Source organism: Spermophilus citellus (assembly GCF_964194105.1).
Source record: "Spermophilus citellus genome assembly, chromosome: 3".
Lineage (NCBI taxonomy): Eukaryota > Metazoa > Chordata > Mammalia > Rodentia > Sciuridae > Spermophilus > Spermophilus citellus.
In genome coordinates this window covers 91,588,851-91,614,265 of record NC_138184.1, presented here as the reverse complement: position 1 = coordinate 91,614,265, position 25,415 = coordinate 91,588,851, and the positions used below count along the sequence as shown (strand labels likewise).

The 25,415-nt window shown below is 45.5% G+C and overlaps 1 protein-coding gene across 1 annotated transcript in view; it reads right to left on the bottom strand.

Annotated features, from left to right (window-relative positions):
• The window catches only part of TMEM132B (transmembrane protein 132B), a 317,079-nt gene that overhangs the window by 10,532 nt on the left and 281,132 nt on the right, over positions 1–25,415 (bottom strand). Inside the window, exon 6 of the mRNA XM_081285511.1 lies at positions 262–467. Coding sequence (XP_081141637.1) covers positions 262–467 — 206 coding nt within the window. The remainder of the gene's footprint in view (positions 1–261; positions 468–25,415) is intronic.

Here is a 25,415-nt window from a genome sequence, read left to right as displayed (position 1 = left end):
CCTGCATTGTGTCCATAAGAAATGACCAAGATCCATGAGCAGGGAGACTAAGGAAGAGGAACACAAGAATGAATGGGAGTGAGATGGGGATGGAAAACAGCTGAGCCAATGCCAGGCCCCATGCTAGGCACACCTATCATCTCACTGAATCCTCACAACTACTCTAGAAGGTGTTAATACTAAAATGTGAGTGAGTCCCAAGTCAGACTCATCTGAACCCCAAGCACAGACCACTGTAACCCACTGTGGTATGGTCCTCACCTTCTGTTGGAGGCCACCGGGATCCTCCAACCCTTGATCTGGCTCAGCTCTGTGTCTGAGATCTCAATCTGCAAGGGAAGTCGGGGCGCCCAGACAGTGACTTCCACCTGGGAGGTGAAGTGCTGGTGGGTGAAGTTCACTATCGTGTCCACTTTACTCTTCATTTCCTTCCCATTCACGAAAATGGAGTCACAGTTGTTGGAAACCTTTGGGGAAGAGAGAGAACCATGAGATGCACCAGAAAGAAAAGCACAAGCAAAACCTAACAACAGCAAAGCACATGAGCAGTTACAGCTCTGATTATTAAGACACCAGGATGACCGCAAGAACATGACTCCCATAAAAGGGTAATTTGTAGGCACTAATTAGTAACAAATACTGACAAACAGACTCCAGAAAAACCATTTTGTTACAAAACTCTGACAAGTAAACCCGTAAACATAATTTAATGAGTTACACAACCTCTGTTGCTTTTGCTATGTGCTTTTTCTTTATCTTACCTTTTTTTCATGAACTCAAACCACCACCAATCAAACACCAGGTGCAATTTGTTTCACTCTGACACCATATTAGAAGATGCACAAAAGGTTTTTGTTACATAAAAACATACTTAACTCAAGCTATAAAGAGGATCTTCTGAAAAACCAAGAGAGCTTTGTACTAGATTAAAATCCTGGTAAATCCATGAGGCAAAGCACTCATGAAATGTGCTAGAAACATAGATGCAATTATTTTTGCCCCATGAAACTATAATTTTGCAGAATAGTGGTAACGATGTAGCATTTTAGCATGGTCTTTTGACTCAGCATTTGGAGGCTCCCCCTTTAATTGATCCACTCACAGATTCAGAATTAGACAATTTAAGGCTCCATTTCAATTCACATCTTCACGATAAGCAAATAAAATGTTGCTGCCTTGCTCTCCTGGCCCATCAGGAAAACGTATAGATGAGGGAAAGGGAAGGAGTAGGCATCACGTCATGAAGAGGAGACAGAAAATAAACCATCAATTCACAACAGATCACAAAACTGCAAAGGGGCCAGAATCTCATTTTACAGATGAAGAAACTGAGGCTACAACATAACTGGCCAGAGGTCTGACACCTTTTTTTAACTTAACAAAATAAGCTTATTATCTTGAAGTTCCAGAAGTCAAAAGTCCAAAAATCAATCTTGGTTAAAATTAGCAGAGCTGGGGCTGGGGATGTGGCTCAAGTGGTAGCGCACTTGCCTAGTATGCATGAGCCACTGGTTTTGATTCTCAGTACCACATTAAAAAAATAAAGATATTGTGTCCACCTAAAAAAAAAAAAAACTAAAAAAAAATTTAGCAGAGCTCTTTTCTTAAAAGTCTGTATCAGACTGGGCGCTGGCAAGGCTCACAACTCAACCAGTGATGGCACCACACAGCCAGTCTGACAAGCCACCAACTACAACCTGACACTTCCCTTCCTACTCTCTTCACCTTGATCTGGAGCTACAGCTCAGACCTCTGCTCCAGGCCTCAGACCCAGGAGCCCAACTGCCTGCTAAGCATCATCAGGTGATTGGCTTAAGAGTGACATCAGAAATACCAACTTCCACACCCAGGGAAAACCTTCAAGTTATTTGAGACAAATTACCACCCTCCCCTGCAAAATGGTACTAATATAAATGTGCTCCCTGAGGAGGAAGAGGAGGCCTCCAACCACCCACCAATCATGTTTCTGGATGTGGTAGTTCACCGTAGATTCAAACCAAATTCTCACCCTTCATCCCAGTCACAGAGAAAGAACCTTGTAATTTCCACTTCACAACATCAGCATCATCTTAGGGAATATATAAGTGTATTTCACTTAGGCCACTAATTAGAAGATCAGCTGAAATCACAGTGACCCTGACTGAGTAACCCTGGTCCACAAAGCAATGCAGAGGTAGCCAGAGAGAAACTGGGTCATTTTGGAGTCCCCTTCTGCCCTGTCAGAATGGAGTAGTCCAAAGTCCCCTTCTCTTCAGAATCTGCTCTTCTGAGCAACAAATCTGCCCTGGCATCACAGTGGGTTATTTGTGGAGTACTTTGTGTTGATGATGTTGTTGCTCATGTGGCTATTCTTATTGAGTATTTTAAGTTCCTGTATATTTCATATAGTAACTTTCTGTCACATTCATCGTTTGCAAAATTTTTCCCCCATTCTGCAGGCTGTCTCTTCCCTCTATGGCAAGTTTGCTGCATAGAAGCTTCTCAGTTTGACTAATCCTATTTGTCAATTTTTACTTTTATTCCCTGTATTTTGGGGGTCTTATGAAAAATGTCACTGCCTATACCAATGTCACAAGATGTTTACTCTGGTTCCTTCTAGTGGTTTTATAGTTTCAGATCTTACATTTGAGTTTCTTACCCATTCTGTTCTCATTGTCATTTTTTGTTGTTGTTTGTGTTATGGGGGATGAAACCAGGGCCTCCCACATGCCAGGCAAGTACTTTACCACTGAGCTACAACCCCAGTCCTCAAGTTTATTTTCATACCAAGAAATAGAGGTCAAATTTAAATCTCCTCCTAGTGAATATCCAGTTTTTCCAGCACTATTTATTGAAGACATTCTCCTTTCTCCAACATATGTTTTTGGCACCTTTGTTGAGAATCATTTGCCTGTAAGTACATAGGGTTATTTCTGAATCTATTCTGTTCCACTGGTCTGCATGTCTATTTTTAAAGGGATAAATGCAAATGGCCAACAAATTCATGGGAAAAAATCCCTCAACTTAATTAGTCATCAGGGCCATAAGACTCAAAAAATACTATCTCACCAAAGTTAGAGTGGTCATCACCAAAAAGAAAACAAAAAACAAATGATGACAAGGATGTGAGTGAGAGGAAATTCTCATACATTATTGATGGGAACGCAAACTAATACAGTCATATGGAGAACAGGTGGAGGCACTAAAAGTAGATCTACTACATAATCCACTTCTGGGTATATCTCCAAAGGAAATGATATCATAATATAAAAGAGATACCTGCCACCCACATTCATGGATGCACTGTTCACAGTAGCTGATATGGAATCAACCCAGATGCCATCAGTGGATGAAAGGATAAAGAAGCTGTGCTATATACACACAGTTGTATATAATGAAATATTATTCAGCCACAAAAGAATGATATTTCATCATTTACAGCAAAGAGGGTGGAATTAGAGGATATTACATTAAGAGAAATAAGTCAAACTCCATGTTTTTATGCATGTATGGTTTTAAAAGTTAATCTAAATGTTTAACAGTGATTACTAGAGGCTGAGAAGTGTTGAGGGGTGGGTAGTGGGAGATTGGATAATGTGTACCAAAAGAGTTAGATAGCGGTAATACGTTCTGGCACTCTACAAAAGAGTTGGGGGACAAGTCTTTGCAATGACCTATTATGTTTTATGTCTCACCAGAGAGAAAAGCGCAAAGGCCCCAATTATAAGGTAGTGAGAAGAAAATGGAAATATTAATTGTCCTGATTTGATCAGTACCCACTGTATACATGTATTGAAATATCACACTGTGGCCCATAAACATGTACAATTATTGTGTTCATTTAAAGTTTGAAATGTTTGAGATGAAAATGTTAACTACCCTGATTTGAACATTATGTTCTCTGTGTAAGCATAAATTATCACATAGTACCCATGAATTTATAGAATTAAAATAATACTGTTTTAATTTAAAAGATGATACAGGCGATAACCAAAAAATACAAGCAACAATAAATGTTGGCAAGAATGTGGGGAAAAAGGCACACACATACATTCTTGAAGGGACTGCAAATTGGTGCAACTACTACAGAAAGCAGTATGGAGATTCCTCAAGAAAACTTAGAATGGAACCACCATTTGACCCAGCTATCCCACTCTTTGGTTTATACCCAAAGGACTTAAAATCAGCAACTTCAGTGATGCAGTCACATCAATGTTTCTAACAGCACAATTCATAATAGCTAAACTATGGAACCAACCTAGGTACCCTTCAACAGATTAACAGATAAAGAAAGTAGGGCATGGAAACATAACGGAATATTACTCAGCTTAAAGAATAATAAAATTATGGCCTTTGCTGGTAAATGGATAGAACTGGAGAATATCATGCTAAGAAAAACAAGCCATCCCCAAAAACCAAAGGTTGAATGTTTTCTCTGATATTCGGATGCTAATTCACAATAAGGGGGTGGGGGGGACTAGGGAAGAATGGAGGTACTTGGATTAGTACAGAGGGGAGTGAAGAGGGGAGAGGGTGTACAGGCAAGAAGGATAGTAGAATGAATCAAACATTATAACCCTATGTGCATATACGATCACATGACTATATAACTCTACATCATGTAAACCAGAAGAATGAGAAGATATAAACCTTTTATGTATGATGTGTTCTACTATCATGTATAACTAATTAGAACAAATTTTAAAAATTTCTTTAAAAGATGATAGTAGACAGTGGAGCTAACAAGTCTCTTGGCACCATAATTACAGTTTGAGCTGAAAAGGGCATTTCTTTGATTCTTCAAATTTTAGGAAAAAAAGAATACTTTCCCATTTTCTCTGCTTTACTTTTTTAAAGGGGAGAAAATGAAGAGCAAAAAAAAAAATCAGCTATTTTGGGGGGCATGAATGAAGAACTTAAATCTGCATTATTGTGCCCAGGAAAGGGAACAATCAGAATATGATTTCTATTTAGAGCAGAAAAATGGAATGGAGGGTCATGCTCTTACTTTAAAATCCCATGATGCTGACTCAAAGTTAAACCTGGCTGCCATCCATTTAGATACTTAGGAATGGTAACAGAAGTCCTATTACAAAGCAAACCCTCTTCCCATGGGAGGGCTACACTGGCGCAAGTGAAGGTTCAAGAGGAACCCTTCTTCTGGAGCAAAAGGATGTAATCTGCCCATGCCTTGCAGACCAATCCATTGGTTCCCTGCCAATCAGAAGGCTGCAGTGCACATATTAGGAGGTTCCCTTCTGCCCTCACCTTCTCTCTGATGCAAGTAGTTGTCACCGATTGCTGGGACTTTCCCAATCCTACCTTTTAGAGTACAGACCTCAACTCTCCAACATTTATGAAAAATTCTGGTTCTTCTTTGACAACTACTTCCCACCCACAACTAATTCCACTCTGAACCACATCTCACTGCCAGGAACACTTCATCTTTGGAAACCATGAGAGTTTTTTTCTGTCATTAGAATTGAAATCATAATGCAGTGATTCTGCACCCTTTCAGAGCATGTGCAGATTTAACCCTGCCTTGTATTTCAGGAATCGACGTACAACTCAAATGGACAAAATAATTAATTATTTAAAAAATGTAAAAGAGTGAAATAATTTAGCAGTTCTGTATGTTATTATCATTTTTCTCTCCAAGGATATAAATACCCTTTAAAAATGTATGTTCCCCATCCTTGTGTGATTCAACTAAAACAGCTCATTTAATATGGCTTATCATATTGAGTGCTAACATCTGAATACGTGAAAACATACAGGGGCCATATCAGATATACAAAAAACAGAGTTCCCCACTCCACGGATTCACCAATTTACACCTGGCCCTGTTACTTATGGGTTCTGTATCTGTAAATTCACGCTTTCTAAAAATTATTTGTAACCCCAAAAGCAACATTCAGAGGACTTTTGTGGTGACTGGTGGAAACATAGACTGCACTGAAAACTCTTGAGTCACCTGTCCCACGCACACACCACCAGCTGAGTGCTCCCTGTCACTTTACCACCACTTCCAACAGGACCACCGCCTGCGGGGGCAGCTCGCCTTTGCCCAGGGCACACTGTGGGCCCTTCCTGCCGCTCCACACAACAAGCCCCACCGTTACTCCCTGAGGGGTCCGGATGCTCACTTCACCTGTCCAGAATCCAGGCACGAAAAGGCTGCCATTTGCTCAGTTTCATGAGGGGGTCGGGGAGGACCACGCACAGGGCTGCCCAGGGCTGAGGCCGCACAGAGGCAGCTGATCCCCTGAGGCGTAGGGCCGCTTCCCCACTCACAGGCAGCGATCTCGCCCGGCCCTTCCACCGCTTTTCCCCATGTGGACCGTGTCCTCAGAACTGGGGGTCACACAGGCAGGACCCCACCAGCCACTCACCACACAGCAGCCCTCGGCCGGCACCTCCTGGGTTCTAACACCACTATGGCTTCCTTTCTCTTCAGGAGACCACGGCGCTCCGCCCACCTCGGCCTCGCTGCCCCTCCACTGATTGGCTAGGAAGAGGCACGTGGTACGACCCTGGCCAATGCCGAGTGAGAAGCCCGCTAGGGATTCTGGGAAAGGGCTCCTTCACAAAGACACTCCGGAAGTGACTCATCCTTCCACCGGATGTTGTCTCATGGAAATGCAGGAGGATTGCCCCAGGCTCCAAGAACCTTCAGGGAGCTGGCCAGTGCCTGGTTCTGTGAGCTGGGAAGGATGGAAGGAACCCAGGTGCTGCCTGGGCCCTGACCCAGAGAGGCTGCTGGACCGGCTCTGCCGGAAGGGCAGACTTGGAGACCTTCAGGGTTGTGAAGAAAATGTTGATGGTGACAACCAAGATTATGCCAAAGACCCCAGCTCAAGGGCCACTGCTCAGAGGGCCTCCCTTTAGGCTTGTCCACTCCAAACTTCCTGTACCCTTCTGGTGTCCCTCTCCATCTATGTTTCTCCACATTCCTCTAATTTGCTGTGCGTGCCCCTGAGTACACACTACTGGATTTCTTTAAGCTTGGTATTGTTGCATGATTTACATTATGTAGACTGCACCAGATTGCTCTGTTATGCTACATCATTTCCTTCTCAGTAGCTATTCTTGGAATGCTCCTGGTTGATTCTTATCCCTGGACTCCACCTGAAGGTAATCTGCCTGTGGACGTGGACCTGTCTCCTCTTCACTCCTCCGGCACAGTGCAGGGCGCTTAGAAAGCATTCAATAAGTAGATGCTGAATGTGTGACCAGGTCACAACCGGTTCTTCTGGGACCTGTTCCTCCCATCACCAAAAGCAGTGTGTGTCTTGGTGAAAGGGAAACAGGGGCACTTAAACGAGGTCTCATGCTGATGGCATAAAGAAAAATGAAAGTAATTTCAAAGGTCATTAGAGAAAACACAGTGGGAAGACACAAAGTAGGTAAGAAAACCAAAGCTGTTACGTGTATGACCTTGGAGTCCCAGGGGTCAATTTGGCCTTTTTACTAGGAATTGAGATCCCTATATAAGAAATTACACAGAGTACATGTGTATTGGGCTAGACGAATTTTAGGAGATAAATGATGAGATATTTATGATGAGATAAAAATTAGAATCAGATTTCCATCATTTTTCTAAATGATACCTTCAAGGCTGTCTGAGCCCCAAGAGGAACATTGAAAACCAAATGCTATCAATCCTAATATAAGAAGAACTGAGGACAGGGTTGGAAACAGACAACTTGTGTCACATTAATCTATAAGCATGTGTAAAATGGCTTGTAAATGTCATCTTAGGAAACTTGCCTTTAGAGGTTAATATTTTTATTGTCAAATTACACTTTTGCAACTACATTAGTCATGAATAAAAGAGACCAAAGGGGACTCTCCAGATGTAAAGATATCTCCTTGGGAATCTTGTAAGACATAATTTCCTTCATTTTCTGTTTAGGAAAGCAGCAGGAATTTCATCTGCATTACCAGTCCTCTGTGTTTGCCAAATTGTCGACCCATTGGTTAGAGATGGGAGACTGTGCATTAAACCTCTTTCTTATGGCACCTCCCCCAACCCAAGAACTTCTAACTTGACACTAAGTTAGAAGGAAAGAACACTACAGATTCAGGTAGTATGTTGCTCACAAAATTCACAGAATATATTGAAATTTTATACCAAAACAGACAAAAAGAAAAACCTAGTCAATTGAAATCTGAACCAAACACTTTGTGTATACTACTGTTTAGCAAAGTATACTCTAAGGTACAATAGATCCCAAACTATTTAATTTACCTTGAATTTTTGCCAAAAAATAAAAAGGAATAATAGTAGCTATCATGTATTTTTATTACATAACAATTATTTTCAAAGATTTACTGAATCATACCAATTAGACTCTCCAAGTATTCTGTATATGAGGTGTTTTGTCCCTATGTTACAGATGGGAAAACTGAGGCCCAGGTTAGGCTGCTTCTCCAGTGATCACAACGCGCAGATGCAGAGTGTGGGTTCACACTGGGGTCTGTGTCAGAGGCCTCCTAGGTACAGTGTGTTGCTGCCTTGCTGCACCCCACACAAGGAAAATGTGGCCTTGCCTCCAGAGGACCGACCATAGGCTGATGGGAAAAGGCAAGACCTAAATGCACACATGGGGACCTTTAACCAACCTTGCTGAGATATAATTTATAATTAATATGGTGCGTATGTTTAAAGGGTACAGTCCTATGAATTTGATGCTGTATATACCTATGAACCCACCCTCCACTCAGAATATTCCTGTCACCCTGAATGCCTCTTTTCCATCCATCACTCCCTGAGTTCCTAGCTCTGTGTAACTGCTGATGAGCTTTCTGCACTGTAGAATCACATGTGCACTCTGTGCTTACGAGATGCCCAGGTCTTGCTGGCTACATTCGGTCCATCCAAACAACAAGAAGGGGCTGCTGCTCACCTTAATTTGAGGTGCCCATGACATCTCCTGCCCAAAGAGACTCTCTGTCCCTCATCCCCCACCACTGGACCACCTCTATAGAGGGAAAAAAAAAGGAAGAAACAAAAATGCTACCCAAATTGCATTCAGCAAAGCTTAATTCTACCTTTTTAAACAAGCACTACCAAAATGGTGCCCCTTATCAAGACTATGCCAACAACCAAGGCCCAAGGTTAGGATTTGGTGCAAAGCTTAGCATGTACTTGTCTATGGGATGTCTTCATTTAAGCACTTTATCCCTTCACAGGGAATAGTTCAAATGCACTGCCAATATAGGTTTATACGAGAGCCCCGTACTTCACATGCATCCCACCATGCCTGGAAAGACAGTGTCCACCTGCTAAGCCCAGCAGCACATGGTGCTGCTAGCATCCTGCACAGTTATGACCAGGGTCCTGGGCTTCTGGGGAGCATCTCTGCAGCATAAATGCCACGTGCCACATGCACAGGTGCAGGGGCCACGAGCTTAAGTCTTCAGGGTGGGTATATAGATCAGCCACATAAAAGACAAATATTTTGCAGGATTCTAAATCATAGTGTCAGAAAGAGAGGAATATTGAAGGATAGAATTATTTGTGTTTTTCAAACTTGTTTTGAAACTACTTTTGTGGGGGAGGGATTGAAGATTTAACCCAGGAGTGCTCAACCACTGAGCCACCTCCCCAGCTCATTTTTTTTATTTTTTGAGATGGGTCTTGCCAAGTTGCCAAGGCTACCCTTGAACTTGTGGTCCTCCTGCTTCTGCCTCCCAAGCCACTGGGATTACAGGTGTGTGCCACGACAACTAACTGAAAGTTGTTTTGTTGTTGTTGTTGTTGTTGTTGTTTTTAAGAAAAGAAATTTTTGCAAAAAGAATAGTGTGAACTGTGAACTTGTAAAAATCAGAAGCTAAGAATTTTCATCTCTGAGATTTTAGGAAAAGGGGAAAAGTAGCCTCATACCATCTACTCCAGGTCATAGGAAGGCCCACGCTAGACACCTGGAAGGGCCAAGAGAAGTCTGGACACCCACGTTCACACTCACAGTGAAGATTTCCGGGGAGGTCCAGGAAAACAGACACCAACCAGGGTCAGAGAGAAAAGCCTGGTGCTCAGGCAGGCCGTGATGGCCCAGTCAGTCATCAGAATCCACCCCTTAATTGATTCTGAGTGATTGTGGCATGGGAAGTGCTGGTTGAATCCTGGCTATAATCCTGGTTCTGGCTGGTCTGAGAAGGAGCCCCTGGGGTGAAACTACAGGGATTCTTACTGTAATGACTTGCATGCCTCCTACACATCTCCAACACAACTCCAACACCACCTGCTCCACGAAGTCACTATGGCCTGTCAGCCCTCACTCTCCTGTCCCCATTTCACTTTGCACACACGTTTAAAGGAACATTTCTAAATCGTGACCATTGAGGCTAAGGGTCAGGCCCAAACCATCTATGCAGCTATAGCACCTGGCAGCACAGTGTGTGTTTGTAAAGTAACAAGATTAAGGGAAACTTAAGTTCCTGTGAGGTTTGAGCCAATGGCTTCTCAGGCCATGTCTCCCAAAGTTCGGTTGTCTGTGTGGTGGGGTCACCCACTCGGCCACGTCTCCACATCATAAACAACTTGATTTCCCCCTGGGAAAGACAGCCAGCAAGGCTTTGAAGTGAGAGCAGGAGGAAGTCTGCTGGTGACCCATACCCTCAACCTCCCCGTCCCTCCAAGGATCCCAGAAGGAAGTCACTTGCTGTAGGTTCATAACTTTCACAGACACAGCTTGGTTCTGTCTCCCCAGCTCACTCAGTTTGGGAACGACCAGTAATAGTTCAGTTCTGCCCACCCAGTTTGGCCCCCAGCAGGCAGGTGTCTGTGGGGGATGGGCTCCTTGCACTAAATGCATCATTTCCTGAGGTACTTTAGAAACAATCCGATAGCTATTTGTTTTACGTCCTACCAAGTCTCATGTTCCATACCAGAAGTGGCACATGTGCCAGGCTTGAAGAAATGCTGAAGCAACATCTATAGATGGATTTGCAAAGCCACAATTTGAATTTCAGACAGCTTAGCAGAGACTTCAAGTACTAGTCAGCAGAAGAGCACACTGAGCCCACTGTCCTACCAGAAGGCTCTGAGCATGACCAGGACTGTGCCCTCTGAGGAGCAGCAGGAGCCCCACAGGGAGGGAAGAGAGGCCCTAATTACAGGTCCTAAATAAACAAACAAGTAAACAACAACAAAGCCTGAATTAGGGCTCCCTCAAGTGTATCACCCCAAACAGCAGGTTTTCAGTAACAACAAGAAAAACCACAAGACATGAAAAGAAGCATGTCTTAGCTGAGACTGTCACAAGGAAATATGACCCACTGGGAAACTTCAGCCTCATTGACTTCTAACCATTCTGGAGGGTGAGAAGCTTGAGACCACAGTGCTGGCACACGTGGGGACTGCAGGGGTGGAAAGAGTATTCCCAGCCTGCGGAGCCCTGCCTCCCACTGTGCGCACACCTCCCTCTCAAGGCTGGGCCTTGGGGCTTGCAGAGAGGAGAGGAGGGTCTGTCCTCCTCCTCTGCTGAAGGGAATGAGCCCCATCATGAAGGTCCCACCTGTATGACTTCATCTAAACCTAATTATGCCCCAGAGCTCGCCTCCAAATATCATCACATTGGAGGTTAGGGCATCAAGGACTCAAACATACAGTCCACAGTAAACAGAAAACCATTACCCACCCACAGAGGAAAAGGCAGGTGCCAGAGACTTCCTATGAGAGCTCAGATGTCGATCTTAGCTAAGATTTAAAAATACGGAAAATATATATCATACAATATATAAACATATATATTGCATATTATAAATAATACATATAAAATATCATATATTTTAAAATAATAAAAGGATAGTAATATGACAATGTCATAACAAGTAGAAAATATTAGAAAGCAAAATTATTTTTTGGAAAAAAAATTCCAGAGATTAAAAAAAGCACAAAAATTGAAACAAAAAATCTTTTAGAGAAGATCAAAATTAGGATGAGGTGGACAGAAAGAAGGGGCCAAGCTGAGAGATTGATAGATATTATATCCCCAAAGAACAAAGGAAAAGACGATGAGAAAAGTGAACACAGCGTAAGAGAAACACTGAGCTCACCCACAGACCTGGACCCAGATGCTAGACGAGGGGAAGGGGAGGAGCAGGAAGTGTTGAGGAAATAATGATTAAAACCATCCAAACCTGATGAAAACACCACACATCCAAGAACTCGACAACAAGCAGGGTAAACAGTGAGACAGTCACATTCAGACACATCTCAGTAAAAATTTTGAAAGACAAAGAGAAAATAATACAAACATCAAAAGAAAAGTTATTCATTATGCACAAAGGAAACTCAAATTAACACCTGACTTATCAGACATAAAGGAACCGGAGGCTGAGGAACACCATCCAAAAGGTTCAAAAGGGACTGTCAATCAAGAATCCTATAGGCAGCAAGATTATTTCAAAATGAATGCAAAATAAATACATTCCTGAAAGTTCTTCAAACTGAAGGCAAGTTAGCTATATGGTACTTTGAATCCACATTAAAAATACTATTGAAAGTAATAGCCTAATTATAAAAGACAGTATAAATGCGTATTTGTTTTCCTACTTTAAACTGATTTTAAAAGCAGTTATCTCAAGCAGTATGTATATAATTGTACTGTTGGGCCCAAACCATGTAGAAATGTAATATGATGAACAATAACAGGAAAAAGGAGGTAGGCATGAGCAAAGCTGCGCGGAGTGGGAGTCTGACACCAAAGGCTGGAGCCACAGAAACAAACCAAAGGAGCAAGCCAAGATGGTAAATAAGGAGGTTAATTTTAAAATTATCTAATTATGGACTGCTCTCCTGCTCTAAGCTTCTATATGAGTCATAAATTACATGGTAGTAACAATGCACTGGTATGCTTATGACATATTTAATATGCACAATAATAATATCACAAAGAGGGATAAGAGTTATACCGAAGTAATCCTTCTGTATCTCAAAGGAATTATTACTACAAAATTCTCAAGTTGATCTGGTAAGATGTGTACGGAAATCCTGTAGCAACTACTAAGAAATTAACCCTAAAGTAGTTTAAAAAATCATTAAAAGAATTAAAATATCACACTAGAAAGTGTTTAGCTAGTGCAAAAGAAATTGGTAAAAGTGGAAGAGAAAAAAACAACAGGAAAATAATACGCAAAAAGTGTACAGAACAGGTGATCAAATATATCAATAGAATGTTCCTGTGAGTTGGTTTGAAAGCCCAACAGAGAGATCATCAGACATGACGGAAACAGGAGGTCCCACTATGTGATGCCTGCAGCAGAGGCACCTATGTCCAGAGATGAACCAGGTGGAGGGGAAAAGGGCAAAGGAAGGAGTTCTGTACACACCCCTCTACGAAGCCTACAGCAGCTATCAACGGGAGACAAGTCGATTCTGACAAGAAAGGACATTGTTATTAGTAAAACTGTCAAGATATTAGGAAGAAATAGCAATTATAAACATTAGATCTGAATTAGTGAAACTGATCATAGAAAAACATAGAGAAAATACACACAGAAAAGAATTGGTACATTAAAAATAACACAATAGATATTAGGTGGGCTGGGGTGGTGGCTCAGTGGTAGAGCACTTGCCTAGCATGTGTGAGGCCCTGGGTTCAATTCTCAGCACCACATATAAATAAATAAAAATAAAGGTCCATTGACAACTAAAAATAAAAAATAGACATTTAGTTAGACTGACAAAGGAAAAGGGAAAGAAGACCTAAATAACTAAAACCAGGAGTGAAAGAGAGAACATTATTACAACATTTAAAGAAAGATAAAGGGCTACAGATGGACACTATGAATGGTTGTGTGCTAACAAACAAGAAAACCTAGAGAAAATGGACAAGTTCCTCCAGCTGACTCAGGGAGGAACCTAAAACCTGAACAGTCCTGCGACAAGCACAGGTGGTACTGGTGATCACAGGAAGAAAAGCCCATGCCCAGGTGGCATCACAGAGAATTCACCAAATGTTTAAAGAACCGACACCAACCTTTGACAAACTCTTTCAAATAATACAAGAGAAAATCTTTTCTGATTCATTTCATGGGGCCACTTTTAGCCGGATACCAAAACCAAAGTAAAAGTATTCAAGAAAATAGTCAACTGGATCCAGGAATATATAGCAATCTATATGAAGACTGTGCACCATGGCCAGGTCAGATTTGTCAGAAACGCAGGACTGGAGTGACATCAGAAAACTGACTGAGGGAGTGCCCCATACCAATAAGGAACAGAAGCGCACCAGCATCTCAGTCAAAAAAAAAAAAAAAAGGCACTTGACAACACCTAAAGGCAACTGTGTCAGGGATGACAAGCTAGGGACAGAAGGGGCTTCCTGGCCCAGATGAGGAGCACCTGCCAAAACCCACAGCTAACATTAAACTTTGTGGAGACCTTGGCCACAGTAACCCACAACACAAGATGCTGGTTTCCTGGGGGCACCCTCCTGCCTCGTGATTGGTTCAGTGCTAGCCAATGGCATGCGAAGGCGTTTGCCAAGGGCTTCTGGGAAATGAGCTCCCCCTTCCCTCCTGTGACCTCCAAGAGTTCCTGCTGCTCTGTCTGTGGTCCTGGGACCTGAGGCAGGACCAGCTGCAGCGGGCTTTTGACCAAGTGGTGGGAAGCCGCCTGGGCAGGGGAGAGAGCCACGGAGAAGCCTCTTCCTAAGGGCGGAGGTGGAGGGGTGTGAGGCCAGCAAGTCCTCTGCCTTTGTCCCCAGTTTGCACACCTTGAAGGGAATCAGCACTGACCTCGAAGCTTGTCTTGCCTGGAAAGTGCTTGGGCAGTGGAGGGCTCAGTGACAACTAGGCATTCTGACCACGTGAGTGAGGACACACAGGTTACAAGGCACAGACTCCACTGAGAAGAGAAGGGAGGGGGTGGGTCATACTAAGGCGGGAAAGTGGCAGAGCCTCAGCTGCAACCAGGAAACTTCCCCAGCCCCATCTCTGTCTCTCAGCTTCTCAGCTGCCCCTTCTCACTCTGTGGCGGGACTGGCCCTGTCCTTCCAGGCACTGGCAGACACTTTATGGGGACCTCACCTGATAGAGCGAAGCCCAGGCTGACTACTTCAAGTCCTGGGAGGGAGAGTGTGCTGGGTCCTGCTCAGGGGGCGAGCGGCCCTTAGGCTGGCTCCTCAGGGACGGGCCACGCAGAGTAGGCATGACGAGCAGCCGGCCCACAAGTGCAAGGAGAAGTGAGGGAAGCAATTACCAGAAAGAAAGGGGGAAAGATAATATCACCCTGGGCAGATGCCCACAGGTGTCTCCTGTGTTGGTCTAATTAAGTGAACGCAGTTGGCACACTGGCCGCTTCCTTATCACGGTGATGGACACCATGTTCACAGGAGCCAAAGACCACCCAAGCAGCGTTTCCCACTGTGTCATCTGTAGGCCAAACTGTGCTCTCCCTCACGTGGCTGACCACCTCTCCTCACCCGTCAAACAGATCTGCACACGTGCCTTTGTCCTTATGGTCCAAGGGGGTCAGAAGGCATGACAGGCTCAGGAGCATCTGTCACAGAGCCTCTCTCCTGTGACCTGGTTATGAGCTCATGAGACCACAGTCATGATTAGGAAGCAAAGCTTGCCCCCCAAGGGCCAGGCATGACATTCCACAGTGCTCTGTCCTGTTCACCACACCCACTTCAGGGAGGGGACCTTTCCTCCTCTGGGGGAGGGTGCTCCTGGGAGATGTCCCCTCACATCACCGGTTCCTGGCAAGATGAAAACCCTGCCCCATAAGCACCTGATCAGATGTTTGATACTTTGTCCTTTCACAGAATGATGTGGGACATGGGACAGCAAATACCCAAACACCAACAATAAATAAGTCAGCACATAAACATCACAATGTCAACCAGAGCTAAAGGTATGGGTGACAATAAGGAGATGGCAGAGAGGGACTGGGCAGGACTGGGCAGGGGTGAAGGAAAGTGTGGACCACGAGGATGGCAAGGTCCTCTTCACCCTGAATCCGCTCAGCCTCGTTGCCCCGTCTCTCGCTGGTCTGAACCATTCCAGGGTTCTTATTGGAGAAATGAAGGGGATTCTTCAAGGACCCTTCCTCCCTTTCACTCATCCCTCTCTCTGTTGCCAAAATCACCTCATTTTCAGTTAATTTCTAAAATTCTCACTTAATAAAATAACGTCCTCCATCGATGACAGGATAGAGCCCCCAGCTCCTTGCCGTGGCTGGAGTGGCCACCCCGACCCAGCCCCCACCTGCCTCCCAGGCTCACAGCCATCTGGTCTCCTACTCCCTTGCATCTCTGCCTTTGCTGCCTTCTCCTGCCAAGAGGACCTGGCTGTTCTCAGTCTACCTGGTAAAGCCCTCCGTCACCATGGAGAACAAAGGTAAGTTTCCCCCTGCTCACAAGGAGGCTCAAGCCCCTGTCTGAGCTTGCTTGTCCCCCACACGTGAGTGCTGAGGGCAGCCATTGGTAACTTAGGATATTGCCTGTATTTCCAGATTTCCCAGACTCATCAATTAGGTCTGGAAACACATTTGAATTTCTAATTTCTAAAATAAAAATGTTTGCAGAGGAGCTCTTGTCTTGTTGAAGTACCCAGCAACGCTAGCCCCTTCCTTTTCCTAAGATCCTGCCTCCAAGATGAGAAGGTGACCCAGGCATGCCCATCCTGCTCCCTGAGGATGCCCGCACCACTTGGCCCCCAATCCCACCCCAGCCCGGTTCCCACCACTGGCCCCAGCACAAAGCTGAGGAGTTGGACCATTCTCAATTGGCCAGGACACTGCCTCAAAAGTTTTGAACAGGGAGGGTGAAAGATTCTTCTCCTCCCTCCTTACAAGGCTATACAGATGTGACCTGAGGCTACAACGGCTGTGGACAAGCTGCTCTGGGAGGAGAAAGTCCGTGCATGGTAACAGGGACAGAAAGCATAGTGAGCAGCTCTGTTCTCTGGCTGCTGCCATCACCAAGACCCAGGCCTCCCACTGTCTGCTGGGACACCAACACACCCCTCTACTGGGGGAACTAAGTTGGACCTAGCCACTCGGAGCCATAGTCCTGATTAACACACCTTTGCCTCCGCCTCCCGAGATGCAGAGCTCAGCTCCTTCTCAGGGAACAGTGGACCAGACCACCGCATGGCACACCCAGCCTACCAAGGCAGAGCGCGCATCTCAAAGGAAGCTTTTCATGGATGCTTCTCCTGCACTGTTTTGTTTCTATTCTTATAGATGTGACTCTTGGCGAGCTCCGCGCCCATCTGCCCTGACTCACTGAGAAGATTCCGTACAGAATCCCGCTCAGGCAGGCTGCGGGTGGCTGCCTGTTGGCAGCCTCAGAAGGGCCTCCTCCTGCCAGGACACCACAGCCGTGCTCTGCTGTCAATGGGCCTGGGCCCTGAACTGTCATGGGTTGGGGACAGTCATCGATTTATTAATGATCCATGTTCTGGATTTCAATGACCAGGTGTCACCTCTGAGTCCAGCCTCAGGTAATTCCACCTCAATAGCAGTGGCCCTCCCGATGCCACCCAGCTGTGCAGCCACACGCTCTCTCCACCTTCAGCAGACCAGTGGTCCAGGCTCCATGCAGGACTACAGTCTGCTCACTGGGTGCTGCTGACATCTCTCTCTAGGGCTCTGACTCACTCAGTACCCTTCACCACCCTTCACCACGACGTCCTCCAGCCTCACCTGTGCCCTCCCACGCCCTGCACCCCAGACACCCCCCCTCCCAATTCAGCATCCTCCGGATTCACTAAATCTTCCCTAAATTCTACAGATCACGTCTGTGTGGGCAGCACACAGGTGAAGTGCGGATTCTGGAGTGACACAAACCTGGGCTCCAGCTTCCAGTGCCTTCCTTCAACCTGCAGGGCCTGGACACTTGACCTCTGTGAGCACTGGTCTCCTCATCTCTGCAGTGGAGGTAGAAACAGAGAGTCCCGCGGTCCATTATCAGAACGCAGGATTTAGCCTTCAACACAAAATTACTGAGGATATAAGAAAACTAGCCAAAGAGGAAACAGAGCAAATGATTAAACCAGCAGTTGATGCCTGAGTGAGGAGACAAGACAAATTGACTCACAGGAGGTGGGGGGAGGCCCTGCTGACCAACAGGGATAAACCCCACATGGGACAGATCAATCCCGGAAAGGCCTTCCTGCCCAGGAAAGCAAAGGGAGGTGTGGAAACTCCAGGTACATCCCTTAAAATAACCAATAGGGGACAGTAAAACCTAGGTGACATTCAGGAAGACTGTGCTCCCCATAGTTCTCAGACTGAGGAGCTGGGGAGGGCTCTTGCACCTCAAGGAGATAAAATGCTGGTTGGAACAGTCGGGGTGTGCCTGTGCCCCCAGACACCCAGGCTTGCAGGACTGTCAGTAAAGCCTCACTGTTTGTGATACTTTGTGTCTCTTGGTCCGTTCTTTGGGTTTGGACAGGAGAGCATGTTTCTCATAGAGGCACAATTCCTGTTAGCCAAAGGGGTTACTGTGACCTCTACTTGAAATAGCAAGTTTTCTATGTTGCTTTTTGTCTCTGGCCACATGACCTCAGAACTCTGCTGAAAAGAAGATCATCACCAGATACAGCCCCTTGACCTTGGACCTCCAGAACCATGAGGCAAAATTAAACCTCTTCTCTTTATAAAGTTACCTGGCCTCAGGTCTTTCATTATTGTAACTAGAAAACAAACCAAGAGCAGGGGAGAGACAATATAATCAGAGAAGGGTGAGAAGATTGTGTGTGTGAGAAGTGGTCTCTTACTATTGAGAGCCCATTCCTCTCAACAATGGGATATAAGCAAGAAGCCTGGGTCTGTGAACAGGAGATCACATAATCCACTCCACCTGCTCCTGGAGGAAGCACATACCCTTGATTCCCACTGATTTAGAAGTCATATTTCACCAGCTGAATGGGCAGCAATCACTTCCAAGAGTCTGTAACAGTCTAGTGATAAACATCAATAAAGCACTAATAAATTGCTCGAGCTAAACTCCCTGAGTATTTGGGGAAAGCATGTGAGAGTCTCAGAATCTCTCATCTATGTTCCTCGCATCTCCTTGGTGCCAGGACCTTGGCTGCAAAAGGAGCTCCAGTCTTTCATTCTTTTTAGGTTTGTTAGTTCCTCACATGAGTGAATTTCTCTGTAGACCTTTGAGATATTTAAGAGAAAAAGAGGACACATCTTTATCTGCAGAAGGTAATAATCATACAATCTCATTGGTATCTTTAAAATGGCCAATGTGCAGTCTAAGAGTGGGGGGAGAAGAGCCCACCCCAGAGATCAGCAGGGAGCGCTCAGGGTGAAGTCGAGGAGCACCAAAGAAAGCAGCCTGAGAGTCCTGCTCAGAGGCAAGATGGCGCCCTGTGCTCGCTTCAGGTGGGGTGACTGACTGTGGGGTTCAGGTACTGTGAGCACGGTATCGCATGAACTCATGCACAAGAAATGCGTGGGTGCCCAGTACCTACGAGGCTTTACAGAGTCAGGCTCTGAAGCTCACTTAAAATGTTCAACATCTCTAGCAAGTAGAGAAACACAAATTAAAGCCACACTGAGATTTCATCTCACTCCAGTCAGAATGGAGATTATCAAGAACACAAGCAATAAATTTTGGCAAGGATATGGGGGAAAAGGTACTCTCATACACAGCTGGTGGGACTGCAAACTGGTGCAACCACTCTGGAAAGCAGTATGGAGATTCCTTAGAAAACTTGGAAAGGAACCACCATTTGACCCACTCCTCGGTCTATACCCAAAGGACCTAAAATCAGCATACTACAGTGATGCAGTCACATCAATGATTAGAGCAGCTCAATTCACAATAGCTAAGCTATGGAACCAACCTAGGTGTCCATCAATGGATGAATGGATAAACAAAGTGTGGTACATATACACAATGGAGTATTATTTAGCCATAAAGAAGAATGAAATGATGGCCATCAATGGATGAATGGATAAACAAAGTGTGGTACATATACACAATGGAGTATTATTTAGCCATAAAGAAGAATGAAATGATGGCATTTGCCGGTAAATAGATGGAGCTGGAGAATATCATGCTAAGTGAAATAAGCCAATCCCCCCCCCAAAAAAAAAAAACAGGTTGAAAGTTTTTTTCTGATATGTGGAAGGTAAACCACAATAAAGGGCAGGGAAAATAGAAGGCTGTAGATTAGACAAAGGGGAGTGGAGGTAAGGGAAGGGGTGCCAGAAAAGGAAAGGCAGTGGGATGGGTGTGACATGATTCTCCTGTGTTCATGTATGAAATCACCACCGTGGACCCCACTGTCACGCACATCCACAAGAAGGGGGTTCTAACTAGAATAAGATACATTCTGTGCTTGTATAATTATGCAGAATGGATTCTGCTGTTGTGTTTAACTAAAAAGAACCAATTTTTTAAAAGAGCAGCCTTCCCACGATCCTCCCAGAGTGAAGGCTGACTAGGTCTAGACCCGCATCCCTGACTGCACAGCCCCCCCTCTTCCACAGCAGTGCTGTCCTCTTTGGGCCCCAGGGAGTGGCCAGAGGCTGTACTCAGCATCTGTTTGTGGAGCAGCTGCTTGGTTCCAGGCTCAGTGGCAGGTGACCAGGATGCACTGAGGAGCCAGACGGATAGTGTCCTGCCCCATTGGAGGGCTGAGGGGAGGAGCTGCACAGCCAGTCCACCAGGAGCAGGGCCACTGGACGCCGACCACGGGAGAGAGCCGAGCAGGGAGCCCTGCATCTCAGGAGAGGGCCACACCAAGCTCCTGCTGCGCCTTCCCTCTGGCACATTCATGGTGCCATCTGTGCACTCCCCCAGCTGCGCTTGCTCCCCAGGTGACAGGGAGGAGCTGGAGCTGGGGGTGACCACTGGACAAGTCTGCTGCCCTGGGAACTCAGGGCTCGTCAGCTCACCAAAGAACCGGCTCCCAGAGCATTTCCTTCCCAGCGTTGTTAAATAACCAAAGACAGTACTGGTGCAACACCCCCACCCGCCTATGGAATTAGGAACAAACAAACAAGAATTTAACTTAGATATAAAAATTAAAACACAACCCAGAAACAGCTGGCCCACGGTGCTGTCATCTCCCACTTTATCAAGAAAAAAGAATTTTGAAATACTTCAAAGCTCTTTTGCTCTAAGAAATAGCCTTATAACCCCACATAGAACAAAGGACAAAACCCATGCAGTCATCTCAACAGTCACAGAAACAAACAAACAGGATTGGAAGGAAAATTCCTCACACTCGATGAAAGTCGTGTGCAGAGCAACAGAAACTGCTAGAGTTAAACTTACTGGAGCCAGGAGAGCGTCCTCTCCCCAGGATCAGGGCTGAGGGAGGACACCCACTCATGCCACTTGGTCAAGGCTTTGTGAGGGATTCTTTACAGGCAAGCCTAGCAGGGTGATTAAGCAAGACAATAAGCCAACAAGACAAGAAAGGCAGAAATAAAGCTCTCTTTACAGAGAACAGGACTCCAGGATAATTCAACATGGAAAGAATGTCTTCAATGACAGAGAACAAATGGTGCTGAGACAACCAGAAAATCCATGCTAAACAGAAGAATTTAGACCCTTACCTCACATTCACGAAAATTGACTCAAAAAATGGATCACAGACCTAAATGTACCAGCTGAACTATTAGAAAATTTAGAAAAATATGTGAGAAAAATCTTGTGAATGTGGACGAGGCAATTATTTCTTAGGTTCTACAGCAAAAGCTTAATTCATAAAAGAAAAAATTATACATTGGATCTCACCAAGTGAAACTTTTATGCTCTTCAAAAGATGAAAGATCATGAAAGACAGGTCAAAGTCTGGGATGAAGTCTCTCAAATCATACCTGATAACGTCAATCACAAGCATTTTTAAAAATTTGTAATGGGCAAAAAATTTGAGCAGCACTCTACCAAATATCTGTAGGTGTCAAATAGCATGTGGGAAGACATTCCACAGCACTAATCATTCCGGAAATGCAAACTGAAACCAATATGGCCCACCTCTCTGAACCCATCAGAATAGCAAAAATTAACAGGACGATGACACCAAGTGCTGGCACAACTGTGGAGGTAACAGGACTCTCAGACACCCATGGGAGGAAAGCAAATGCCACACCCACTTCAGGAAACAATTTGGCAGCTTCCTAAGGAGTTCAACATGTGCTTCTGTGTATTGTGCGACTCTTCTATTCCTAGACAAATGACTGCTTGAAGTGACAGAAATGACAGACAAAAGCTTGCATGAATGCTCCCAGCAGCATTAGCCCAACCAGGAGCAACCCAAATGTCCATCCACGGGGACAAACTGTGATATATTCACACAGTGGAATACAGCTCAGCAGTTAAAGAAGAATTATGGAGACACATACCAGCAAGGATACATCTCAAGTAAATACACTGAGGGAAAGAAGAGAGAGAGAGATAAGACGGGCAATGAAGACGGAGATAACAAACATACTTTACTGTTCATTTATATGAAACTCCAGAAAATAAAAATTAACTGTCAGGGAGTGATTACACGGGACAAATGGAGAAGAGCGAGAGAGAAGGGATCATAAAGAAGCAAGAAGAAAGATCAAAGGCTAAAGATATCACTGCCCCAATTTGGGTGGTGATTTTGCACCCACAAAACCATCAAAATGTACCAAACTCTCCATTTAAACATGGGCAGCTCATTGAGTGTCAGCTGTGTGGTCATGAAGCTGTTAGACAGGAAAATGGCAGAGGGAGGCAGCAGCCTCAACACATGGCCTCTGTGCCTGGACCCATGCCTACCTGTGTCTGGGTCTCACGGCTCTGTGATCCAGTTAATTTATGAACTTTGTTTAGCTCCTCTGAGTTTCTTCTGGAAGCTCAGTGAAGCCGACACACCCTCCCTACCACCAAAGCTGCATGATGGGGGTTTAAATTGTGAATCAAGAACCAAAGCACAATGGAGGGCTCCCTTCCCTCCTACTGAACACAGAATAAATATGTCCCCAGGAGACACCGGACACTAGGGATTGTACCTGACCAGGCCTGAAATCTGTAGCACAGTCACAGCCCCATGTCTCCAGCAAACCCCAACCCAGTAGCAAGCAGGCCTGGCCAGGGAAGAGCAGATGAGGGTCCCCAGGAGGGGGAGGGGGCACGGGCATGTGTCCTGGCAATTGAAGGCAGAGGTGTGCAGGTTCATGCGGGATTGTCCAAGATCTCCTTGAATTATGCAGAAACAATTCCAGGATGTTAGTTCTTAATTAGAGATGCCAAAGACAGAGAAGAACAAATGATCTAATTAATATTGAAATCATAATGAAGCTGACAGGAACAAAAGGTTGAGAAGGCAGCAGTGCCCATCCCTGGCCAACAGGAAATATATGACACATCTCCAATTAGAATGGAACAATGAAAGTCCAAATTACCAGCATAAAGAAGGACAAAATTAGGCAATAACATCCAAACCGCCTGAGGACTTCTTCTGAGCTGCATGGCTCCTGGCAGAGTGTGAAGGAGGGAAATTCATGCCAGAAATAGAGTAACCGCGGATCTGGGAGGAATTTTTGTGAAGCATTGCTAAAGGAGAAAGGATGGCCTGCAACCTCTTTTGGAATTTTTCTCTGTGTTCTTCCAAGTAGAATTAGCATTAGCCGGGGGCTGTCGGATCGGGCTTTCTTTTATCTGCAACAACAACAGAAACAATCCACACCAACCCAGGTGTACAGCTTAGCTCTGCCTAAGCCCAAGACCTGCCTCCTGACCAGCACCCCTCACACCTGAACCCAAAGGGTGAGGTGCCTGTCAGTGATGTCATCTCTGTAAGGGCCCCCATGAGAACACTCCATCGTCCAGCCCATCCTGTCTGAAAGTCCAGCCTCTTGGAGAAACTCCTCGCAGCCCTCATAGGGATACAGTGATCCCAAGAGTGAGGCTACTCTCCAAGGTGCTGACCAGGTCCTCCAGGCTGTCTGGTGACCAGCAGCCCACAAGCTGCTCAGCAGCAGACTTTGTTTCTTCTGACACCCGCTGCCTAACCTGACCCCTCCCAGGTCACCTGTGGAGACGAGACCCTTCCTGGGCAGGTAAGGCTCTCACGTGTAGTGCTCTGTTATTGGCCCTTTAACATCTCCTTATTATGAGTCCAGCTGATACCTGAAGGCCAGGCACTTACTCATAGCAGCCACAGGCTGGAGGCACAATTTCGAGATCCGCATGAACTTACAGTTATTTCTCTGGGAGCATGTACAAGTTCATCTCCTGCTGATAAACTCGACTGGCCTCGGTGGCTCTGGAAGCCACAATCCACTGACCCAAGACAACCGCAAGTGCAGAAAAACACAACCTTGTTTGGAACAAGGGGTTGACAGAGGTAAACTTTAAGGATCTCAAGAAGAAATCATCCTGAATTAAGGTAACCCCAAATTCAATGACAAGCACCAGTATGAGAAAGGAAGGTCATTCAGAGACACAGGTAAGAGGTGACAAGGGAAGCAGAGATTAAAGTGAGGAGGCCATAATCCCAGGAATGCCCAGAGCCCCCAGAAGCTGTGCAAGGCAAGGGCGGACGCTCTTCAGAGTCGCTGGAGGAAGCAGGGCTGCCAATGCCCTCATTCAGGCTCCCAGCCTCCAGGAGAAAAATTTCCATGTGTTAAGTCACCGCATTTGTATAACCTGTGACACCAGCCCTAGGAACACAACATGTGTAGCAAAGGAATGTCACAGATGCCTTTAAGGACCTAGACTGGGGCGGTTGTTGGGCAGGTATTTGTGAGGGGCAGAGGAGGGCTGCAGTCAGAGAAGAGGACGTGGTGATGGGATCAGGGGCCACGGGGAGAGGTGAAGGCGTCACACTGCTGACTTTGAGATGGAGGAGGACACGAGCTGGGAAGGCAGCCTGCCTCTGAAGCTGAAGGAGGAGGTGGCTGTACCAGCCTCTCGCAGGCTTCCCACCTCCAGAACCATGGGTAGCCACCAAGTTCATGGTGACCTGCTACAGCAACCACAGGGACTAACCCACACACCTTCCAGGTGCTATGGGCAGAAACAGGTCCTTCGTAGATCCAGAGTAAGCCATCATCAAGTGACTCCCTGACTGTCCCTGCCACCTCACCCACACAGTATGGTACATGACATTAGAGTGACTCTCAGGATGCGTGGGTCTGAGGGTCCTGGAAGGGATCTACCCCCATATCCACTAGAGCACAAGGAGTGGCATTGCCCTTCTACTTGCTGTTTCCTCATGTGCAAACTCCAGGCCCTGATAGTTCCTAGCTTAAAGGTCCGTATGACAATGAAGTGAGTCAACAGTACTAATGTCCTTATTGTGGTAGTACCTGGCACTTAATAAATGCTCAACCAGTGGTGCCCCTTTAATACTCATGTGCTGTTGAAAACTGCTAAGGGAACACGTCACATGCACTCCACCTTGGTAGCTCCTGGGGCTCTATACGCACTGCCCTCCACAAGCAGATGATCAAGACGTGTTACAAAATGGAATAT